General features: G+C 42.3%; 1 protein-coding gene across 1 annotated transcript; it reads left to right on the top strand.

Annotated features, from left to right (window-relative positions):
• Positions 1 to 168: 168 nt before the first annotated feature.
• On the top strand, positions 169 to 22,980 carry LOC134302214 (HERV-H LTR-associating protein 1). The gene is made up of 13 exons (XM_062987249.1): positions 169 to 250; positions 1,225 to 1,247; positions 1,325 to 1,358; positions 2,719 to 2,799; positions 5,765 to 5,848; positions 8,722 to 8,805; positions 8,904 to 8,987; positions 10,989 to 11,045; positions 12,754 to 12,828; positions 16,431 to 16,871; positions 18,600 to 18,801; positions 19,632 to 19,714; positions 22,570 to 22,980. The coding sequence occupies exons 1-13, from the start codon at positions 169 to 171 to the stop codon at positions 22,611 to 22,613; spliced, it is 1,374 nt and encodes a 457-aa protein (XP_062843319.1). The 3' UTR covers positions 22,614 to 22,980.
• The last annotated feature ends 87 nt before the right edge of the window (positions 22,981 to 23,067 follow it).

Below are 23,067 nucleotides of genomic sequence, written 5' to 3'. Positions count from 1 at the left end.
GGTTCAGTCAATGTACGTGCCCCTGGCCCTTATAACCGGGAGGGTTATAAGGGCCTTGCTCAAGGTCAGAGCCAGGACCTCATTCGATAGCCCAAAGCTCTACCCACTAAGCTATCACTGTTCCATATAAACGTTGTATATTGATTGCTTGATATTTGTTTTCCAGTGATGGATAAATTCAAATTAAATCAGTGGGTCAACGTGACAATCTGTGTTGCCATAGTTACTCTGCTACCTACTGGCATAACAGGTAAGTGACCATGTCTGGACCTTGTTTTGTAAACAGTGTTCAGTGGCCAGCTGGAACAGGCAATCACTCTAAACACACTGCAACAAAGTTTAAAACACAGAAAATTAATTGAAATTATATTATACACCGACCAGGCATAACATTATGACCACTGACAGGTGAAGTGAATAACACTGATTATCTCTTTATCACGACACCTGTTAGTGGGTGGGATATATTAGGCAGCAAGTGAACATTTTATCCTCAAAGTTGATGTGTCAAATTGTGATGGCTAGACGACTGGGTCGGAGCATCTCCAAAACTGCTGCTCTTGTGGATGTTCCTGGTCTGCAGTGGTCAGTATTTATCAAAAGTGGTCCAAGAAAGGAACAGTGGTAAACACTGGCCAAGGCTCATTGATGCACGTAGGGAGCGAAGGCTGGCCCGTGTGATCCGATCCAACAGACGAGCTACTGTAGCTCAAATTGCTGAAGAAGTTAATGCTGGTTCTGATAGAAAGGTGTCAGAATACACAGTGCAGCAGACCAGTCAGTATGCCCATGCTGATCCCTGTCCATTGCCGAAAGCGCCAACAATGGGCATGTGAGCATCGGAACTGGACCACAGAGCAATGGAAGAAGGTGGCAATGTTCTGCTGGGAAACGTTGGGTCCTGCCATCCATGTGGATGTTACTTTGACGCGTACCACCTATCTAAGCATTGTACCATGTACAACAATATTCCCTAATGACTGTGGCCTCTTTCAGCAGGATAATGCACCATAATGGGACCAACACAATATTAGAAAGGTGGTCATAATGTTATGCTTGATCGGTGTATTAGGTAATTATGTAATTGATACTTTAGGTATTATTATACATGTTGGTCATAGGTGACTTAATAACGTAACAATTGTGATGGATGTCCAAATACTTACTCAATAGCAAACAGTTAAACTATTATAGTATTTTACTTAATACAATATACACACTTAGTGTGTACACACTTGCCGAAATCTGTTGACTTTAAACATTTTATTGTTTAACTAACTAAAACAACTGTATATTCTACTGTTTTTCAGAAACATGGCAACAGAGTCAACAGGAACGAGAGATTCTGGCATCAACTGGTAACAGCAGCCTTTTTGTTTTAAAGAAGACAATGTGTTGAGAATACAAATACACTGATCAACAATAACATTAAAACCACCCCCTTGTCCATTTTATCAGCTCCACTTGGTGGTGTGTTAGTGTGTGTTGTGCTGGTATGAGTGGATCAGACACAGCAGCGCTGTTGGAGTTTTTAGACACCTCACTGTCCCTGCTGGACTGAGAATAGTCCACCAACGTAAAAATATCCAACCAACAGCACCCCGTGGGCAGCGTCTTGTAACCACTGATGAAGATCTCAAAGATGACCAACTCAAACAGCAGCAATAGATGAGAGATCGTCTCTGATGTTACATCTACAAGGTGGACCAATTAGGTAGGAGTGTCTAATAGAGTGGACAGTGAGTGGACACAGTATTTAAAAACTCCAGCAGCGCTGCTGTGTCTGATCCACTCATACCAGCACAACACACACTAACACACCACCACCATGTCAGTGTCACTGCAGTGATGAGAATGATCCACCACCTAAATAATACCTGCTCTGTGGTGGTCCTGTGAGGGTCCTGACTATTAAAGAACAGAGTTAAAAAGTATGCAGAGAAACAAATGGACTACAGTCAGTAATTGTAGAACTACAAAGTGCTTCTATGTGGTAAGTGGAGCTGATAAAATGGACAGTGAGTGTAGAAACAAGGAGGTGGTTTTAATGTTATTGCTAATCGGTGTATGTGTTGGCCAGCCAAGACTTATTGATGCCAGAGAACAAGACGTTTGTAATGTCCAGTACAAACCAACAAAGGGCTACTGTGGTTCAAATTGCAGACAGTTTTAATATGTGTAATGAGGTTAATGTGGGATGGATGGATGGACGGACGGACGGACGGACGGACAGACAGACACAGACAGACAGACAGACAGACAGACAGACAGACAGATGGAAGGAAGGAAGGATGGATGGATGGATGGATAGATGAATAGATAGAAGGAAGGATGGATCAATGGAAGGATGGATGAATGGATGGATGGAGGGAGGGAGGGAGGGAGGGAGGGAGGGAGGGATGGATGGATGGATGGAAGGATGAATGAATGGAAGGATGGATGGATGGAAGTATGTGGATACCAGTCCATGAGCTTTTAGGACATTTCATTCTTCAACCACTGTAACAGATCTGGAGTTGCCTCACTCTTTGCCAGCTATACTAACTTCTACTATTGAGGAAAGGTTTTCCACACAATTTTGGAGTGTGTCTGTGACACAACTGCTTGTTTAGATACAAGAGCAATTGTGAGGTCAGACACTGATGCTAGATGTTTGACAAGAACAGTACTGTTCAAGCTTTGAGCATTCTTCTTAGACAATGTAAATGTTTGTTGCAGAGATTCCTGTAGATCACATTGACCCTGGTTCTATAGACCTCACTCCATTAATAAATGCTCTACTCAATGCAACAAACACAGGTAAGATCAAACATGTTTATGAAGGTTGTATCTTTTGTAGTTTGCACTAGAAATTATACTGGTCAGTGTGGCGTGGTCATGCTTTATCAATATAAAAATCATATAATTTCCCTTGGGATAAATAAAGTATCTATCTGTCTATCTATCTGTCTGTCTGTCTGTCTGTCTGTCTATCTATGATCAACTAAGTCTGTTTGTGTGGTACCTTTGAATCAAAAACAAATATATATATATAAGAACCCTCGAGTATATACTATATTTTTCTCACTTTAAGCCTATAAATACTGTATGCTTAAAACCTATATATATATACAGTGTATCACAAAAGTGAGTACACCCCTCACATTTCTGCAGATATTTAAGTATATCTTTTCATGGGACAACACTGACAAAATGACACTTTGACACAATGAAAAGTAGTCTGTGTGCAGCTTATATAACAGTGTAAATTTATTCTTCCCTCAAAATAACTCAATATACAGCCATTAATGTCTAAACCACCGGCAACAAAAGTGAGTACACCCCTTAGTGAAAGTTCCTGAAGTGTCAATATTTTGTGTGGCCACCATTATTTCCCAGAACTGCCTTAACTCTCCTGGGCATGGAGTTTACCAGAGCTTCACAGGTTGCCACTGGAATGCTTTTCCACTCCTCCATGACGACATCACGGAGCTGGCGGATATTCGAGACTTTGCGCTCGTCCACCTTCCGCTTGAGGATGCCCCAAAGATGTTCTATTGGGTTTAGGTCTGGAGACATGCTTGGCCAGTCCATCACCTTTACCCTCAGCCTCTTCAATAAAGCAGTGGTCGTCTTAGAGGTGTGTTTGGGGTCATTATCATGCTGGAACACTGCCCTGCGACCCAGTTTCCGGAGGGAGGGGATCATGATCTGCTTCAGTATTTCACAGTACATATTGGAGTTCATGTGTCCCTCAATGAAATGTAACTCCCCAACACCTGCTGCACTCATGCAGCCCCAGACCATGGCATTCCCACCACCATGCTTGACTTTAGGCATGACACACTTATCTTTGTACTCCTCACCTGATTGCCGCCACACATGCTTGAGACCATCTGAACCAAACAAATTAATCTTGGTCTCATCAGACCATAGGACATGGTTCCAGTACTCCATGTCCTTTGTTGACATGTCTTCAGCAAACTGTTTGCGGGCTTTCTTGTGTAGAGACTTCAGAAGAGGCTTCCTTCTGGGGTGACAGCCATGCAGACCAATTTGATGTAGTGTGCGGCGTATGGTCTGAGCACTGACAGGCTGACCCCCCACCTTTTCAATCTCTGCAGCAATGCTGACAGCACTCCTGCGCCTATCTTTCAAAGACAGCAGTTGGATATGACGCTGAGCACGTGCACTCAGCTTCTTTGGACGACCAACGCGAGGTCTGTTAGGAGTGGACTCTGCTCTTTTAAAACGCTGGATGATCTTGGCCACTGTGCTGCAGCTCAGTTTCAGGGTGTTGGCAATCTTCTTGTAGCCTTGGCCATCTTCATGTAGCGCAACAATTCGTCTTTTAAGATCCTCAGAGAGTTCTTTGCCATGAGGTGCCATGTTGGAACTTTCAGTGACCAGTATGAGAGAGTGTGAGAGCTGTACTACTACATTGAACACACCTGCTCCCTATGCACACCTGAGACCTAGTAACACTAACAAATCACATGACATTTTGGAGGGAAAATGACAAGCAGTGCTCAATTTGGACATTTAGGGGTGTAGTCTCTTAGGGGTGTACTCACTTTTGTTGCCGGTGGTTTAGACATTAATGGCTGTATATTGAGTTATTTTGAGGGAAGAATAAATTTACACTGTTATATAAGCTGCACACAGACTACTTTTCATTGTGTCAAAGTGTCATTTTGTCAGTGTTGTCCCATGAAAAGATATACTTAAATATCTGCAGAAATGTGAGGGGTGTACTCACTTTTGTGATACACTGTATATATATATATATATATATATATATAATCAGCCATAACATTGAAACCACGTCCTTGTTTCTACACTCTCTGTCCATTTTATCAGCTCCACTTACCATATACAAGCACTTTGTAGTCCATCTATTTCTCTAAATACCTTTTTAACCCGCTTTTACCCTGTTCTTCAATGGACCCCTTCAATGGACCCTGTTCTTCAGGACCCCCACTGGACTACCACAGAGCAGGTATTATTTAGGTGGTGGATCATTATCAGCACTGCAGTGACACTGACATGGTGGTGGTGTGTTAGTGTGTGTTGTGCTGGTATGAGTGGATCAGACACAGCAGCGCTGCTGGAGTTTTTAAATACTGTGTCCACTCACTGTCCACTCTATTAGACACTCCTACCTAGTTGGTCCACCTTGTAGATGTAAAGTCAGAGACGATCGCTCATCTATTGCTGCTGTTCGAGTTGGTCATCTTCTAATCTAGACCTTCATCAGTGGTCACAGGACGCTGCCTATGGGGTGCTGTTGGTTGGATATTTTTACGTTGGTGGACTATTCTCAGTCCAGCAGTGACAGTGAGGTGTTTAAAATCTCCATCAGTGCTGCTGTGTCTGATCCACTCATACCAGCACAACACACACTAACACACCACCACCATGTCAGTGTCACTGCAGTACTGAGAATGATCCACCACCCAAATAATACCTGCTCTGTGGTGGTCCTGTGGGGGTCCTGACCATTGAAGAACAGCATGAAAGGAGGCTAACAAAGCATGTAGAGAAATAGATGGACTACAGTCAGTAACTGTAGAACTACGAAGTGCTTCTATATGGTAAGTGGAGCTGATAAAATAGAAACAAGGACGTGGTTTCAATGTTATGGGTGATATACAGTATATAGGTGATCAGATGTAAATATTTTATAAAGCGGTCTGTCCAGCTATGATTCTAAAGATTTCATGATTTTATTTGTCTGTGATTTTTACTATGTGTGTGTGTGTGTGTGTGTGTGTATTTCTTTCAGATTCCCAGCATCTCTTTTCTGTTTTAAGTGTGACATCACACAGCTCTCTGGCACTGCACAAAATCACCCTACTGGTTTACAACAGTAAATACTCTTGAGTCCAAATTATTTTTTTTTATTTGGGTTTGGCACTAACATTTTAGAGGGTTTAAGGGGCTGTCTGGGATTTTCCTTTTACTAAAAAATAATTACAGTATTTTTATCTGACATGATATTACAAGATGAGAAAACCTGATGATGTTGAGATAGGATAGTAAAGGAAAGCATAATAAGTTTTGCTCTTATTTAAAGCTTGGCTTCAGTTTTCTAGCATTGGATAACATGGGTAAGATTTGCTCTTCTACATCTGAGTAATAAGCGTAAAGTCTCACAAGAATAACAAACCATATAGATCTCAGGATAAAAAGACAATACTTTAAAATATACTGAAGGTTGTACTAGTTGATTGGTGGAATATATTACTATTATAACTACATTTATATTATTAAATAATTCAATATTATACTTGTAGTTAGTGGTACATCTTCACAAAGTCATCCACTGTGTGCACTGCTTAAAAAAAGTAATTTATGGTGTTGAGGTGGTGTAGCACACGGCGGCTGAGTGGGTAGCACTGTCACATTACAGCAAGAAGGTCCTGGGTTCGATCCCCAGGTGGGGCGGTCCGGGTCCTTTCTGTGTGGAGTTTGCATGTTCTTCCCGTGTCTGTGTGGGTTTCCTCCGGGAGCTCCGGTTTCCTCCCACACTCCAAAAACATACAGTCAGGTTTATTGGAGACACTGAATTGCCCTATAGGTGAATGGGTGTATGTATGTGTGTCTGCCCTGTGATGGACTGGTGCTTTGTCCATGGTGTTACTGTGGGCCTTGCACCCATTGAAAAGCTGGGATAGGCTCCAGCACACTCTGCCCCCACCCTGCGACCCTGATTGGATAAGCGGTTAAATCTCAGGTTCAGGTCTCGGCATTGCTACTGGTCTAGCCAGTCACTTAACAGACAGACACAATTGGCCTTGTCTGAGGAAGTGGAAGGCTAAATGGGCAGTCACTTTCTCGTCGCAGCACCGGCAGCTCCTACTGATTACAGATGCTGGCATGAGAGGTTAAAAAATGGAGAGAGAACCAAGGCCCTTTTCAAATGCTTCAGTTCTAATACTGAATTTGAACCTACAATGTTGAACCTACAATGTACAAATAAACAGCAAAGCTCAAGATTTTTAATAAAAAGCACATAAATTAGATGCCCAGGTGGCGCAGTGGGATATTCTGCTAGCGCACCAGCCCCGAGATTCTGAACACCCAGTTTGAATCTTGGTTCTGTTACTGATTGGCTGGACGCCATCTAGCGGGCACAATTGACAGTGCCTGCAACAGACAAAAATTGGCCACTGTCTCTGCTGGGTGGAAAATGACCAGACATGTGGGTGGGGTCTTCAAACGCTGTGCGAGGACCCTGTGCAGAGAGTAGATGAGCCTCATGTGCAAATTCACCAAAGCACGGGCAGTGTTGCCAACTTAGCGACTTTGTCGCTATATTTAGTGACTTTTCAGACCCCTCTAGCGACTTTTTTTCAAAAAAGCGACTAGCGACAAATCTAGCGACTTTTTCTGGTGTTATTGGAGACTTTTGGAGACTAGAACGTGAAAACACATATTATTCTGCAGTTACCGTCCTCAGCGAGCAGCGGGTCCTGCCGTGAGTCCCTCCGCCATCCCAAAGCACTCACGGGCGGTCAGTATCACTGACGGATTTGGCGGATTTTGTTGGAAATTGGCAGGGAAAAACACTTTGGCAGGTGGACAAATTTTGGGCTGGTTTGTAATCATTTTGGTGGCTTAAAATGTAAATGAAAAACTATTGCTTTCTAAAGCAGGTGGAATATAAAAAGGTCTACCTTCTCCCACCACATCCAACACTTTGTCAAAAGTTTGATTGACAGGTTATTCTTTCCTGTCCAAGACACTGTTGCCTGATGGTTTAACTGGTTTATTATTTGTTAAATGCTAAACATTTCCTGTGTTTTGGGCGTTTTTTCATGCATTTTGGCTGAAAATTACTGTCGCAATCTGGCAACCCTGCAACGAATCAACAGAAGAATGTTCATTTGTAGTTCTAAACATATTTAGGGTGTTTTTACCCACTTTTTTGTCTCTCCCACGATGTTATTCCTCTCTTCTACAGCGTTAATTACACGCAAATTGATCTTATGCAAATTAGGCGATGACGTCATTTAGCGACTTCTAGCGACTATTAGGACAGCCAATAGCTACTTTCCTTACTGAGGAGTTGGCAACACTGAGCACGGGCATAAAAGAAGGGGTCCGCAAGGACTGCAAAGTGGGGCGTGAGCTGGCAAATACACCCTACCCAAATGCAATAGGGATCCTCACCAGTGGAAGATAAATTGACTACTCTAAATCGGGGGAAAAAAATGCATGAGTAAATTAAAAAAAGCACATAAATTAAAACCACCTCCTTGTTTCTACACTCACTGTCCATTTTATCAGCTCCACTTACCATATAGAAGCACTTTGTAGTTCTACAATTACTGACTGCAGTTTCTCTGCATGCTTTGTTAGCCCCCTTTCATGCTGTTCTTTAATAGTCAGGACTCTCCCAGGACCACCACAGAGCAGGTATTGCTGGATATTTTTGGTTGGTGGTCTATTCTCAGTCTAGCAGTGACGGTGAGATGTCACTCATACCAGCACAACACACTGAATGTGCTGAGAATGATCCACCACCTGCTCTGTGATGGTCCTGGGAGAGTCCTGACCATTGAAGAACAGCATGAAAGGCGGCTAACAAAGCATGTAGAGAAACAGATGGACTACAGTCAGTAATTGTACTACAAAGTGCTTCTATATGGTAAGTGGAGCTAAAACAAGGAGGTGGTTTTAATGTTATTGTTGATTGGTGTATTGCATGACATTTTTTGACAAAGTGTGTGTGTTCAGTCTCAGACTTTCAGGATATTGAGACCAGCACTTTTCCCCTGAGATACTGCTACTGTGTGACGAACAAAACCAATGACCTTACAGGTTAAAAATGTAATAAAATACTATACCAATAAGCATTCATTTAGCATATTCGTAGGGTGGCTTTTTAGTCTCTTTCTTCCTCTGTGTCTGTGTCTCAGATTTCACAGCTTTACTGTTGGATGTCATGGGAAACTCAACTAGTTACCTGCAGGAGTTGTTTAAATCCAGCTCCTTCCTCTCAGGTAGCACTGTACAGACACAATCACAGTCTTTATCTAAAACATTTGACTAACCTTACTGTCCTTAATGTGGTAAAACTGGGTGTAATATGGATATATGTTTACATGTATGACATTAAGCAGATGTTTGTTACTTGTTACTGAAAACAGTGCAAGGAATTGAGAGATAAGAGCCTTGGTCAGGGAAACAACAGTCACAACTTGGTGGTAGGGGGGCTCGAACTTGTGACCCTCTGATCACCAGACTTGTACCTGAACCAATACACTACCACTGCACATACACTTTGGACAGTGCCCCAATCCATCCAATCACTTACATAGACTGTTTTCAGCAACAAGTCCAAAAGCCAGGGTCTGTCATGGTATGGGACTGTGTCAGTGCCCTTGCCAAAGGTAATTGACACTTCCATGATGGCATGATGGATTTTAAGTGTGGTGAAAAGGAATGGCACCTAGGAGCAATTGTCCCCAAATCCCATGTTACTATGTGCCACCCACCCTACCAGCCACACCCGTTTCATGTTTTTTTTTTTTTTTTTTTTTTTTTTTTTTTTACCCCTTTTCTCCCCTTTTAGCGCATCCAATTGTTCAATTAGCATCATGCTTTCTCTCTGTCTATGCCGAACCCTGCCCTGACGGAGGTGATTGAAGCTAACCCGTATCCCCTCCGTAACACGACCAGCAGCCAGATGCATCTTTGCCACCCACACATTGATGAGTTTGGCGCCACCTAGCGTTGCATGCGGAGAGACACACCCTCAGGGCACCCTCTCCCATCCCTGTGCAAGCGCCTCCAATCAGCCGGCAGAGAACGTAATCGCATTCTGACAGAGAGAGACCCACATCCGGTTCTTTGTCCCACCCCCCTCATGAGCAACCGGCCAATCGTTGCTCATATAGCCACTCAGCTTCAAACCGGCAAAGCAAAGCTGGATTCGATACCAGGTATCTGAATCCAGCCCTGGTTGCAGCGCGTCTCTTTTACCGCTGCGCCACCTGAGCGGCCTGTTTCATGTTTTTAAAAATTAATCCAATATGGATCAAATCATGGCAGGAGTTAGGGTACAGAACTAGTAATTAGAAGGTCACAGGTTCAATCGCCACATCTGCCAGCTTGGAGTAGTTGGGCCCTTCATCAAGGCCCTCAACCCTTATTGCTTGCAATGTACATCGATCAGGCATAACATTATGATCACCTTCCTAATATTGCGTGGAAAAAACAGCCCTGACCCGTCGAGGCATGGATTCCACTAGATCCTTTAACTCCTTTAAGGTTGTAAGGTGAGGCCTCCATGGATCGGACTTGTTTTAAAAGCACATACCACAGATGCTCGATTGGATTGAGATCTGGGGAATTTGGAGGCCAAGTCAACACCTCAAGGTGTCAGGATGGGCACCCTGACTTGTCTGCGGCTATGCTCGTCTGTTGGATGGGATCACACGGGTCAGCCTTTGCTCCCCACGTGCATCAATGAGCCTTGGCCGCCCATGACCCTGTTGCCGGTTTACCACTGTTCCTACTTTGGACCACTTGTGATAGAAAGTGACCGCTGCAGACCGGGAACACCCCACAAGAGCTGCAGTTTTGGAGATGCTCTGACCCAGTCTAGCCATCACAATTTGGCCCTTGTCAAACTCGCTCAAATCCTTACGCTTACCCATTTTTCCTGCTTCTAACATCAACTTTGAGGATAAAATGTTCACTTGCTGCCTAATATATCCCACCTACTAACAGGTGCCGTGATGAAGAGATAATCAGTGTTATTCACTTCACCTGTCAGTGATCATAATGTCATGCCTGGTCGGTGTATTTTGGTAGTCCAGTAATTTTTTGTGGCTATTCTATAAACAAACCCTATCTTCAGAAAAGATGGGACAACAGAAATGTGTGATTTGGAAAAACAATACCAGTTATGCTATAGTCTGCCTGTCTGAAAACAACCCTATTACATTTGTGTATCTGATTTTGTTTGTCTTGCTGATTCTTCAATGTTGTTGCTGCAGTTAGTCAGAGAAGGAGCTCAGACTGCATCTACATATGTGTATTGGCTGGAAAAACAGGTCAGTTCTAACACACACACACACACACACACACACACACACACACACAGACATTGGATCACCAATGAGCTCATGCAATCAAACATTTACTGGGACAGAGGTCGCCTAGTGGGTAGAGCTGTGGGTTGCCAACTAGAAGGTTGGGTATTTGAGTCATGGCTCCGCTATGCAGTCACTGTTGGGCTCTTGATCAAGGCCCTAACCCGCTAAACCAGCGTTTCTCAAAGTGTGGGGCATGTTTTAACATCGGAATTTTTTTTTACGGTGGACCATAAACAAACCGTGTTTTCAGGTCTGTCAGTATTCATTCTAACAGAGAGTCTAGATCAGGAGTGCTTAATACATCGATCACACAGTACAAGCTGGTACATCGTTCCTCATTCAAACAGCTCAGTGTGACTGACATGAAATGTGGCCACTGTTTATTTAATTTGCGGTTTGTTACCATAACTATGCCTCATCCCACCTAAAGCACCGCTAATCTACAGGGTGGGTCATAAGTTTCCATACATAGGAAAAATATATATATTTTTATAAAAAAAACATTTTTATTTATAATATGCTCTACATGACTGCCATTGCTTTGAAAACACATTTTAATTCGTTGCTCTTTATTCAAACGCATTTTTTAGGGTATCTGAAATATAAAAAATAAAATGTAAAAAAAAAAGCATATGTATGGAAACTTATGGCCCACCCTGTTTAATGTTTTTTGTTGGAGAAATTTTAACCTACAATCTGACATTTATATGAAGTCAAGGGTCTCTGCTGGACAATTTGGAACGTCCACATATTTGACTGCCACATATTTGACAGCTTTTTCGGATCAATCTACTTCCCACATGAAAATAATGAAGTCTAAATATGGGTCCATCCCTACTGATGAACACCTGAAAAACTGCTTGAGCATCAGCGGCTCCTGTCCAGATACATAAACCTGACTGATACCATTCAGAGCAAATCATCAGAATAAGGTCAGTGTGATTCAGTCACTTGCCCTGTAAAGCTAAATAGCAGTACAGGAACTGAAGCGCATTTAAAAAAGCTTCAAAGCTTTTTTGAAAAATGATGAGTCCGACCTTAAAAAGTAGATCATGATGACCTGTAGACTGAAACAGTAGATCTCAAGCCATGAAAGTGTGTAAACTCCTGGTCTAGATTTACAGAACAGAGAGGAATTTGACAGGGATAAAAAGAAAAACAGCCACTAATACAGTGATAAGACTTAAACTCTCACAAATTAGTTTTTTGGCACAGATTCAACTTGATCTTTTTTGTAGTGTTTGCGAATTTTATTTCATTTTTTTTATTTTTGAAATAGCAGACTGATTGAAGGAGCAGTTCAGTGATATGTAAAACGTGGTTTGATAAAGTCAAGTACAACAGAAATTACTGAAATAAAGGTAAAAGGAACATTCATGATCTTTAAAGTTATTTCAACAAAGTTAAAATAGGCCTATTTTTGTCAGCTTTTTTGGGGGGGAAGGGGGGGGGGGGGGTTGGGGCATGACAAGTTTGAGAACCACTGCGCTAAACCAAGGCTAGTATGTTTTGATCTGCACCTTATTCACTAAACACCAACAATACAGTATATCTGCCACACTTATGTACAACTTTATAATTTTTGTCCTTATTCTTGCACTTCAGCTGAGTATTTGCTTTGTATCATTTATTTGGTCATTAACATTTTCTCTCTTTTACTGTTCAGACAGAGACTTGACTGAATTGTGGGATTCTGTTTCTCCACTGTTTAACCAGACCTTTATAGAAATGACAAACAAAGGTATATACATAAACACACACACACAAGGTTTACAATGAATGACCGACAGTATGTGTACACCTGATCATCCTTTTAAAAATGGGCATTATTTAGTACTTATATTCACTTGTCGCTTTTTATATTGTCACTGTCCGATGAAAAACATGTATCTCCAATTTTAGAGGTTTTCCATTTTTTACATGTGTTAATTGTGGGTATAATAATTGTGTCCATAGCAGCGAATTTCAAAATGACCAATGAAAAGATGAAAAATCACGGAATCTCTTTAACGAGTATCTCCATTGCTAGACCTGTCCATCAAAACATCTTCTCTACCCTCTCCTCCGGTACTGTTTGAGAAATGAGTAATGTTTGTTTATTCAGGTTATTCAATTGCATGATTGTAAACATGATTTATAATTGCACACGTACGTAGATTTCACATATGAAACCGACAGACTGACAACCTGATAAAGATTTATTTTTATTTCTGTGCTGAATTGTATCTAAATGAAATCTTTTCTACTCAAAAAATGTGCTCTCCCGAGGCTATGTTGTACAGCTTGGATTGCTAAAGTTTGTACATCCCAAACTTTTGATACAGTGCAGGGTTAAAGTAAGATGATGCAGAAAGTTCTCTGGACCTGTGCTCATGTCAGATGGACCAAACGATAGTGGAAATGTGTGCTGTGGTTTAATGAGTCCACATTCAATGTTTTTTTGGGGAAAACTGATGTCATGTTCTTTTTCATAAAAGGAACCATGTAGACTTTTACCAGTGAAAAGTGAAAAAAGTCAAAAGCCAACATCTTTCATGCTTTGTGGGTGCATCAGTGCCAAGGACATGGATGACTTGGTGATATGCGTGAAAATAACATTGATCTGTCCTGCCTACAGTCCATTCCTGTTATTTGAAAATGTTTGTCATATGATGAAGAGGAGAATGGGACGACAGCGACCTGCTTGTTTTAAGGAAGAATGGGCAAGAATTCTACTTGCACCAGTTCCCAAATGATCAACAAGTGCAATTATTAGGATAAAACTTTTTGGAGTGTATTTACAAACTGCACTTAAGTGGGTCAGTAAAAACATTGAGAAACACATTTTATGTACTTCAAGAAAGTTCAAGAATGAGCAAGTCCTAGATTGTTGTTTTTATGTATTGGATTTTACAAGATGTCCCATGTTTTTACGCTAAAGGCACTTACAAAATTAAAAAGCAGTGAGAATGATGGAGGTAATTTCTGTATTTGAAATGTTATGTGACAGATCCTTTAATCTCTTTCATTACCAGGAAATATATCATTCCTGGAATCGTCCTTTGGTAAGTGCTTGACTTGCTCTCTCCCGCTTTCTCTCTTTTTCTTACGTAGACTTTTGGTAAAGTAGCAACCCCATTAACTAAAGATGATGCACAGGGTGGTTAGTTTATGGTGGAAAACAGTAGATAGATGGATGGATGGATGGATGGATGGGTGGTGGGTGGATGGATGGATGGATGGATGGATGGATGGGTGGTGGGTGGATGGATGGATGGATGGATGAGTGGTGGGTGGATGGATGGATGGATGGATGGATGGGTGGTGGGTGGATGGATGGATGGATGGATGGGTGGTGGGTGGATGGATGGATGGATGGATGGATGGATGGATGGGTTGTGGGTGGGTGGATGGATGGATGGATGGGTGGTGGATAGATGGGTGGATGGATGGGTGGTGGATAGATGGGTGGATGGATGGGTGGTGGTGGGTGGATGGATGGATGGATGGGTAGTGGATGGATGGGTGGTGGGTAGGTGGATGGATGGATGGATGGGTGGATGGATGGGTAGTGGATGGATGGGTGGTGGGTTGGTGGTGGGTGGTTGGATGGATGGATGGATAGATGGGTAGTGGATGAATGGATGGATGGGTGGTTGGTGGTGGGTGGATGGATGGGTAGTGGATGGATGGGTGGGTGGTTGGATGGATGGATGGATGGATGGATGGATGGGTAGTGAATGGATGGGTGGTGGGTAGGTGGTGGGTGGTTGGATGGATGGGTGGTGGGTGGTTGGATGGATGGGTGGATGGATGGGTGGATGGATGGGTGGATGGATGGATGGATGGATGGATGGATACTTTATTAATCCCTAAGTAAATTAAGACCTCAGTAGCTAGTTACTTACACTGCTCAAAAAATGAAGGGAACACTTAATCATCACAATATAACACAAAGTCAGTTAAACTTCAGGGAATCTGCCCAGTTAGGAAGCATAAGTGATTGTGAATCAAGTTCACCTGCTTTGGTGCAAATGAAAGTGACCGGTGCACCGGCAGAGGCAACAGCAAGACAACCCCCAAAAAGGGAAGGGTTTGCATGGTGGTGGCCACAGACAATTACTCTCTCCTTATCCTTTCTGACTGATCCTTCTCTAGTTTTGCGTTTTGCTAGTGTCCTTGTCATTACTGGTAGCATGAGGCGGGACCTGCAGCCCTTTTAGGTTGTATAGGTAGTCCAGCTCCTCCAGGATGGCACATCCATATGTGCTGTTGCAAGAAGGTTTGCTGTGTCTCCCAGCACAGTCTCAAGAGCATGGAGGAGATACCAGGACACAGGCCGTTACACGAGCAGAGCAGGACTGGGCCATAGAAGGGCATCAACCCAGCAGCAGAACCGGTATCTCCTCTTTTGTGCAAGGAGGAACAGGAGGAGTGGTTCTTCTGGTGCAGGACAATACCCGGCCTCATGTGGCCAGAGTGCGTAGGCAGTTTTTGGACGACGAAGGCATTGATTCCATTGACTGGCCCTCACGCTCCCCAGACCTAATCCAATTAAGAACTTCTGGGACTTTATGTATCAGTTCATCTGATGCCGCCAAGTCACGCCACAGACTGTCCAGGAGCTCACTGATGCCCTGATCCAGGTCTGGGAGGACATCCCCCAGGACACTATCCACCATCTTATCAGGAGCATGCCCAGATGTTGCTGGGAGTGCATACAGGCATATAGAGGCCATACACACTACTGAGTCCAGAAAGTGTTTTTTGTGTAAACTAACTTTAAAACATATTAAGTAAAACAATATTCTTAAACTTTGTTCGTGCCGCTCAGGTGGAGCAGCGGTAAAAACACATGCTGTACACCAAAGCTGAGATCTCGAATACATCATATCGAATCTCAGTTCTGCCTGCCGGCTGAGCGGCCACATGAACAACGATTGGCCTGTTGTTCAGATAGGGGCGGGATTAAGCCGGATGGGGACTCTCTCTCAGTCTAGTGCGATTACGACCTCTGCTGGCTGGTTGGTGGCGCCTGCACGGAGATGGGAAAGGAGTGCGGTACAGGGTGTGGCTCTCCGTACACAGTGCTGTATTGCACTGCACTCGTCAAGTGTAGGTGATAAGATGTTCGATTGCTGTGCACGTGTCGGAGGGAGCGTGGGGCAGCCTCGTTCTCCCCAATCAGGAGCGGGGACCAGCATTAGTGAGAGGATGAATGATGGGCAGTAATTGGATGCGCTAAAGTGGGAGAAAAAAATAAAAATTGTATTATTGTACTTAAAAATAAATGAAATGTAATGATTTACTTATTAATATATTATCTTATTAATAAGTCTCTCTAAACATCGTTGTTTTATCCAGATTCATCAACAGACTTCTCATCGTCCTTTACCACACACTCCGCCATTTCTGTCCCATCTCAGTCCTCAGCTGCCTCCAAAGTAGCATCATCTACTTACATCCCTTCTACTGTGCCTACTAGTGGTCACATGACTTCTTTTCATACAGCCATACCCAGTCATATCACATTGACAACTATTAACGTAAAGACCCCATCAGCTACTGCTATCATACCAATATCACCAGCCGTTCCCATGACAACTCAGCTAGCATCCCCAACTGGAAGCGCTGGCATAGCTGTAGCAACAACCACTGAAACACATGTTTCCATGGCAACTGAAACACCAGTCACAAGAGCGACGAGCAGATCTGCTCATTTAGCAACGGAGATCCTCCCCAAGACATCAGCAGCCACAACAACCAATCCAGCTACCAGCAAAGCCTTTCATACAGAAGAACCAGGTAAACACACACACACACACACGTTATCATACATGTTTTAAGCATGTGCAATTTAAATCTATTCGTCCTTTAAAGATTGCACGCTGCTCAGCACCTAATACAGCAAATACACCAAAATATTGCTCCCTTCACCTTCTTCTAATAATACATATACTTTAACTTTTATTTGATTGCAGACAGGATGAACCTGAGATATTTCATTTTTTATTTGCTCAACTTCATTTCATTTATTAATAAAGATCCATTCCTGCATTTCAGGCCTGCAACACATTCCAAAAAAAGTTGAGACAGTAAAGCATTTGCCACTTTGGCACTGAGGATACCAAGCGATTTAGTGTTTCAGCTTTTATTTTGTCTCATTCTTCCTGCAAACACGTCTTAAGATGTGTAACAGTACGGGGTCGTCGTTGTTGCATTTTTCGTTTAAAAATTCTCCACACGTTCTCTATTGGGGACAGGTCAGGACTGCAGGCAGGCCAGTCCAGTACCCGTACCCTCTTCTTCGGCAGCCATGCCTTTGTAATGTGTGCAGTAATGTGTGCAATGTTTTGCATCGTCTTGTTGGGAAATGCATGGACGTCCCTGGAAGGCAGCACATTCAAGACGTATTGTATTGCTGCCATCACAGAAGTGTAAATGACCTTTGCCAAGGTCACTGACACAGCCTCATACCATGACAGACCCTGGCTTTTGGACTTGTTGCTGATAACAGTCTGGATGGTCCTTTTTGTCTTTGGTCCGGAGCACACAGCGTTCATTTTTACCAAAAAAGACCTGAAATGCTGATTCATCTGACCACAATACACGTTTTCACTGTGTGATGATCCATCCTAGATGCCTCAGAGCCCATAGAAGCTGATGCCGCTTCTGGACATGGTTAACATAAGGCTTCTTTTTTGCACAGTAAAGTTTTAAGTGGTATTTGTGCATGTAACTCTGTATTGTAGAGCTTGACAAAGGTTGGCCAAAGTAATCCCTCACCCATGTGGTTATATCAGCTATTGTTGAGTGGCGGTTCTTGATGCAGTGCCGTCTGAGGGATCGAAGATCACGGGCATTCAGGTTAAGGTTGTGCTCTTAAACCGTTACGCACTGAAATTCCTCACGATTCCTTGAATAGTTTAATGATATTATGCACTGTAGAGGGAGAAATATGCAAATCCCTTCCAATCTTTCTTTGAGGTACATTGTTTTTAGACATTTCATTAATTTTCTCATGTATCTGTTCACAAACTGGAGATCCTCTGATCATCTTTGCTCATCAATGACTCATCCTTTCCTGGATGCTGCTTTTGTACCAAACCATGATTACAATCACCTGTTGACATCACCACATCAGTATTTAGCTTTTTTCACCTCATTACTAGCCCAAAATTGCCCTTGTCTCAACATTTTTTTGGAATGTGTTGCAGGCCTGAAATGCAAGAATGGAGGTTTATTAACAAATGAAATAAAACTGAGCAGATAAAGCATGAAATATCTTGGGTTCAAACTGTCTGCAATCAAATAAAAGTAAAAATAAATGTAAGAAACACTGCATTTTTATTTTATTTGCATTTTCCATACTGTCCCAACTTTTTCTGATGCGGGGTTGTATTTTTTGCTCTTTGCTTCAATTAAGCAATAACACGCCAGTCAAGAAACTTATGTAGCCACCAGTGCCAAGAGCAGAATATACCACAAGTTGACATTCCTGTTGCTAGGAGAGATTTTGTGCCATCCTGACAGGTTGCCCTTGGAGATCCGAGCTTTTCTATAGAAGAAGTCAGAGAGGCCTGACGGAAGACCCGAACGAAACCCTGGACGAGGACCTGAGTGGGAACAGGCCGACGATCAGCACAATAAAACTGCAGCCATGTGTGTTTGAACTGTGCAAGTTCTTCTCCCAGTGCCTTTGCAGAGGGTTAAATCGGAAAAGCACTCAGTGGAGGTAATGTGCACACACACACACACACACACACACTCAAAAGCCCCATTTTTTTACAGGTAGTGAGTTCTCAAGTGTCTTGAGATCCCACTTCTTTATGTACAATTTGGCTACTATAATTGACACATCCTAATTACATACAGTGGTACCTTGTAACTCAAAATCTTTGAAACTCGACGCCCTTCGTCGAGCAATTTGTATCCGTAAACTCGATGTATTCCTTAAACTTGACTGCCATTTTGTTCAGCTCTTGGCTTAAAAGTGCGAATATGTGACGAATATGCATTTGTGTGGAATAACCATCAAATCCACTCTGAAAGCAACCACATGTATCTGTGTTTAGCTGGATTGTCCTCCTGTTTCACTTTTAAACTTGTGTTATAGCTCGAGGTGCTGATAAATTGTAAGAATCAGCTTTTCCAAGAGTCTAAAACTCTTATCATTAAAAAAAAAGCTTAATGTGACTTAATGTATGTATGACATAGGCACACGATACCTCTCTCAACGTGTATCTTAAATGTTATTCATTGTCTATATGGATTTTTAATTTTGCATTTCCATATATTAGCATTGAGCAGTTTCTCAGCATTAGCTTTTAGTCTAGTCATCTATGGTGATAGTGTAGCTCCCCCTTGTGTTTACAGTGTGTATTGTTGAGTGAGTTCCCCCTTCATCTTGTTCGGTGCCTTGCCCTTGTCTTGCCTTGTATTGTATCTGATGGGCAGACTAGCCTAACATTTGCCTTATACAATGCAGAATTACTTCTCTCCAGAATGTTTAATATATGTGTTTACAATTATAGTACATTTGAAAAACACAATATTTCTCTTTAGGTACTGCGTGTCCAGTCATTTCTGGTATGAGAAGCACACAGTGGAGATCTGCAATCGCGTAAAAAGAGTCGCCTTTTCCAAGAGTAAGTGCTGATCCCAGGAACAATCCAGAGATTTAATCAAATGAAATGTAAAGCAATGTAAAAAAGAGGAAAAGTACAAAAATGTTAGTAAGAAATGAAAAAAGATGTCGATGTCTTGTCTTCAAAAGGAAGAACATACCCTACATGGCCAAAACCATATAAACATTACCGGTAACGTCCTTGGGTTTCCTATATATACACACACACATACAGTGGTGCTTGAAAGTTTGTGAACCCTTTAGAATTTTCTATATTTCTGCATAAATATGACCTAAAACATCATCAGATTTTCACACAAGTCCTAAAAGTAGATAAAGACAACCCAGTTAAACAAATGAGACAAAAATATTATACTTGGTCATTTATTTATTGAGGAAAATGAAACCTCTAAAATTCGCAGTTAATTTGAAGGTGAAATTAGAGTCAGGTGTTTTCAATCAATGGGATGACAATCAGGTGTGAGTGGGCACCCTGTTTTATTTAAAGAACAGGGATCTATCAAAGTCTGCTCTTCACAACACATGTTTGTGGTAGTGTATCATGGCATGCACAAAGGAGATTTCTGAGGACCTCAAAAAAAGAGTTGTTGATGCTCATCAGGCTGGAAAAGGTTACAAAACCATCTCTAAAGAGTTTGGACTCCACCAATCCACAGTCAGAAAGATTGTGTACAAATGGAGGAAATTCAAGACCATTGTTACCCTCCCCAGGTATGCATTCCAGCATAAGAACCTTATCCCATCTGTGAAACATGGTGGTGGTAGTTTCATGGTTTTGCTGCATCTGGGCCAGGACGGCTTGCCATCATTGATGGAACAATGAATTCTGAATTATATCAGAGAATTCTTAAGGAAAATGTCAGGCCATCTGTCCATGAACTGAATCTCAAGAGAAGGTGGGTCATGCAGCAAGACAACGACCCTAAGCACACAAGTCGTTCTACAAAGAATGGTTAAAGAAGAATAAAGTTAATGTTTTGGAATGGCCAATTCAAAGTCCTGACCTTAATCCAATCGAAATGTTGTGGAAGGACCTAAAGTGAGCAGTTAATGTGAGGAAACCCACCAACATCCCAGAGTTGAAGCTGTTCTGTATGGAGGAATGGGCTAAAATTCCTCCAAGCCGGTGTGCAGGACTGATCAACAGTTACCGGAAACGTTTAGTTGCAGTTATTGCTGCAAAGGGGGGTCACACCAGATACTGAAAGCAAAGGTTCACATACTTTTGTCACTCACAAATATGTAATATTGGATCATTTTCCTCAATAAATAAATGACCAAGTACAATATTTTTGTATCATTTGTTTAACTGGGTTCTCTTTATCTACTTTTAGGACGTGTGTGAAAATCTGATGATGTTTTAGGTCATATTTATGCAGAAATATAGAAAATTCTAAAGGGTTCACAAACACATGCACCACACATATGTCTGCATACAGGACAACACTGTTTTTACACCGGATGCTCATCTTTTGGCAACCCTCATTTTTCTATTGGGGCTGGGGAAACACCTCCCAGTGGCTAGGCTGTTTCAACCATCTCCACCTTTTGGACATTAGCCAATCATGTCCATGCAGACACCCAACCGGCTGATAACATCGCTGAGATCCAACCCCTGGAAAATAGAGCTTCACATTTCTACGTTTGATTTTGTTATAATGTAGATATAATCGAGTGATCTTGGTTTTGGGTAGCACTGTCACCTCACAGCAAGAAGGTCCTGGGTTCAATTCCCAAGTGGAGCAGTCTGGGTCTTTAGTAGTGGGCTACCGTACATTACCTCTGCACCACCCGAGTGGCCCAAATGAATGCAGTTTACACTGCTGTTACACAGGGTTTATACACTGGTAGTTTGTTAGTAATTTGTCTCCCCTGTCTGACAAGTGGCGGCATGGTGGCTTAGTATTTAGCACTGTCGTCTCACAGCAAGAAGGTCCTGGGTTCGATCCCCAGACAGAGCGGTTCGGGTCCTTTCTGTGCGGAGTTTGCATGTTCTCCCCGTGTCTGTGTGGGTTTCCTCCGGGAGCTCTGGTTTCCTCCCACAGTCCAAAAACATGCAGTCAGGTTAATTGGATACACTGAATTGCCCTATAAGTGAATGGGTGTGTGTATGAGTGTGTGTGTGTGTGTGTGTGTGTGTGTGTGTGTGTGTGTGTGTGTGTGTGTGTGTGTGTCTGCCCTGTGATGGACTGGTGTCCCGTCCAGGGTGTTACTGTGTGCCTTGTGCCCATTGAAAAGCTGGGATAGGCTACAGCAGCCACCCCCCACCCCCCGCGACCCAAATTGGATAAGCGGATAAGATAACGAATGAATGAATGTCTGAGTCACTGTTAGAAACATAGGGCAGCATGACTCCTAAACAATAAATACACAACCATAAAAATATGTAGTTTATTTAAGCTAGATTAATTTTTTAAAAATGTCAAACTGCACTTGCTTGTGTTCAACATGGCAAAGCACTTTGAGGTTCTTTCATTAATTAATCCGCCTGTTCTACCCTAATTAAGGTTGCGGTACGAAAGGTCGCCAGTCCCTACCTACACGTTAACACACTCACACAAAGGGCAATTTTAGCAGCTCCAGTTAACCTGACTGCATGTACTTGGACTGTGGGAGGAAACCAGATCACCCGGAGGAAACCCACACAGACATGGAGAGAACTTGCAAACTCCACACAGAAAGTAGCAGGACCGCTTCACCTGGGAATCAAACCTAGGACCTACTGGCTTTGTTATCCACTGAGCCCCGTGCTGCCCATTCTAGAGGTGTAGAGAACCAAAAAGCAAAGTATGAAAACCCTTCCTGTGTGTAGTTTTTTAAGAAATCCTCTTGTCTCTTTTACATGTACTTGAACAGATCTGAAGCAGAAGTGCCTGACCAGGATGTGTAGAAAAATATAAGCAGTATGTGGTGCCCCAGCAACAGACCCTCACCCTGAACCCTCTCACCTTAAAGGAGTAAGACAGAGAGAGAGATGTATGTGTGTTGGTGCTTGTCTGTATAGCCGGATCTAAGAATAAGCCAGTTAGAATGCTGCCTTGTGACTGAGTATCACAAAGGGGCCTGACAGAATGGACCTACTTAAGATAATACACTATATGGACAAAAGTATTGGGACACCTCTTATTATTAAATTCATGTGTTTCAGTTACAATTGTTAACAAGTGTAATAAATCAATTATATAAATTAACTACAGTGTGTTTAAATGTATTTTTGTTATCATTTTAACTAAAATAATAAAAACCATATTGTTAATCAACACCTTACTGGTTTGTGGTCATTCAAAAATCATGTAAAAATATCAGATTCTATTCTGTTAATGATGATGTAGAAGAGTTATGTAATGGCAGAAA

The sequence above is a fragment of the Trichomycterus rosablanca genome, chromosome 25 (assembly GCF_030014385.1).
Source record: "Trichomycterus rosablanca isolate fTriRos1 chromosome 25, fTriRos1.hap1, whole genome shotgun sequence".
NCBI lineage: Eukaryota > Metazoa > Chordata > Actinopteri > Siluriformes > Trichomycteridae > Trichomycterus > Trichomycterus rosablanca.
This window is presented reverse-complemented; position numbering and strand designations above follow the sequence as displayed.

Bases quoted from the DNA above. Each gene is read 5' to 3' on its own strand.
- LOC134302214 (XM_062987249.1), top strand. From the start codon at position 169: ATGGATAAATTCAAATTAAATCAGTGGGTCAACGTGACAATCTGTGTT. The intron at 16,872-18,599 runs GTAAACACACAC...CCATCCTGACAG, and splicing joins CTTTCATACAGAAGAACCAG to GTTGCCCTTGGAGATCCGAG. The intron at 18,802-19,631 runs GTAATGTGCACA...ATTTCTCTTTAG, and splicing joins CGGAAAAGCACTCAGTGGAG to GTACTGCGTGTCCAGTCATT.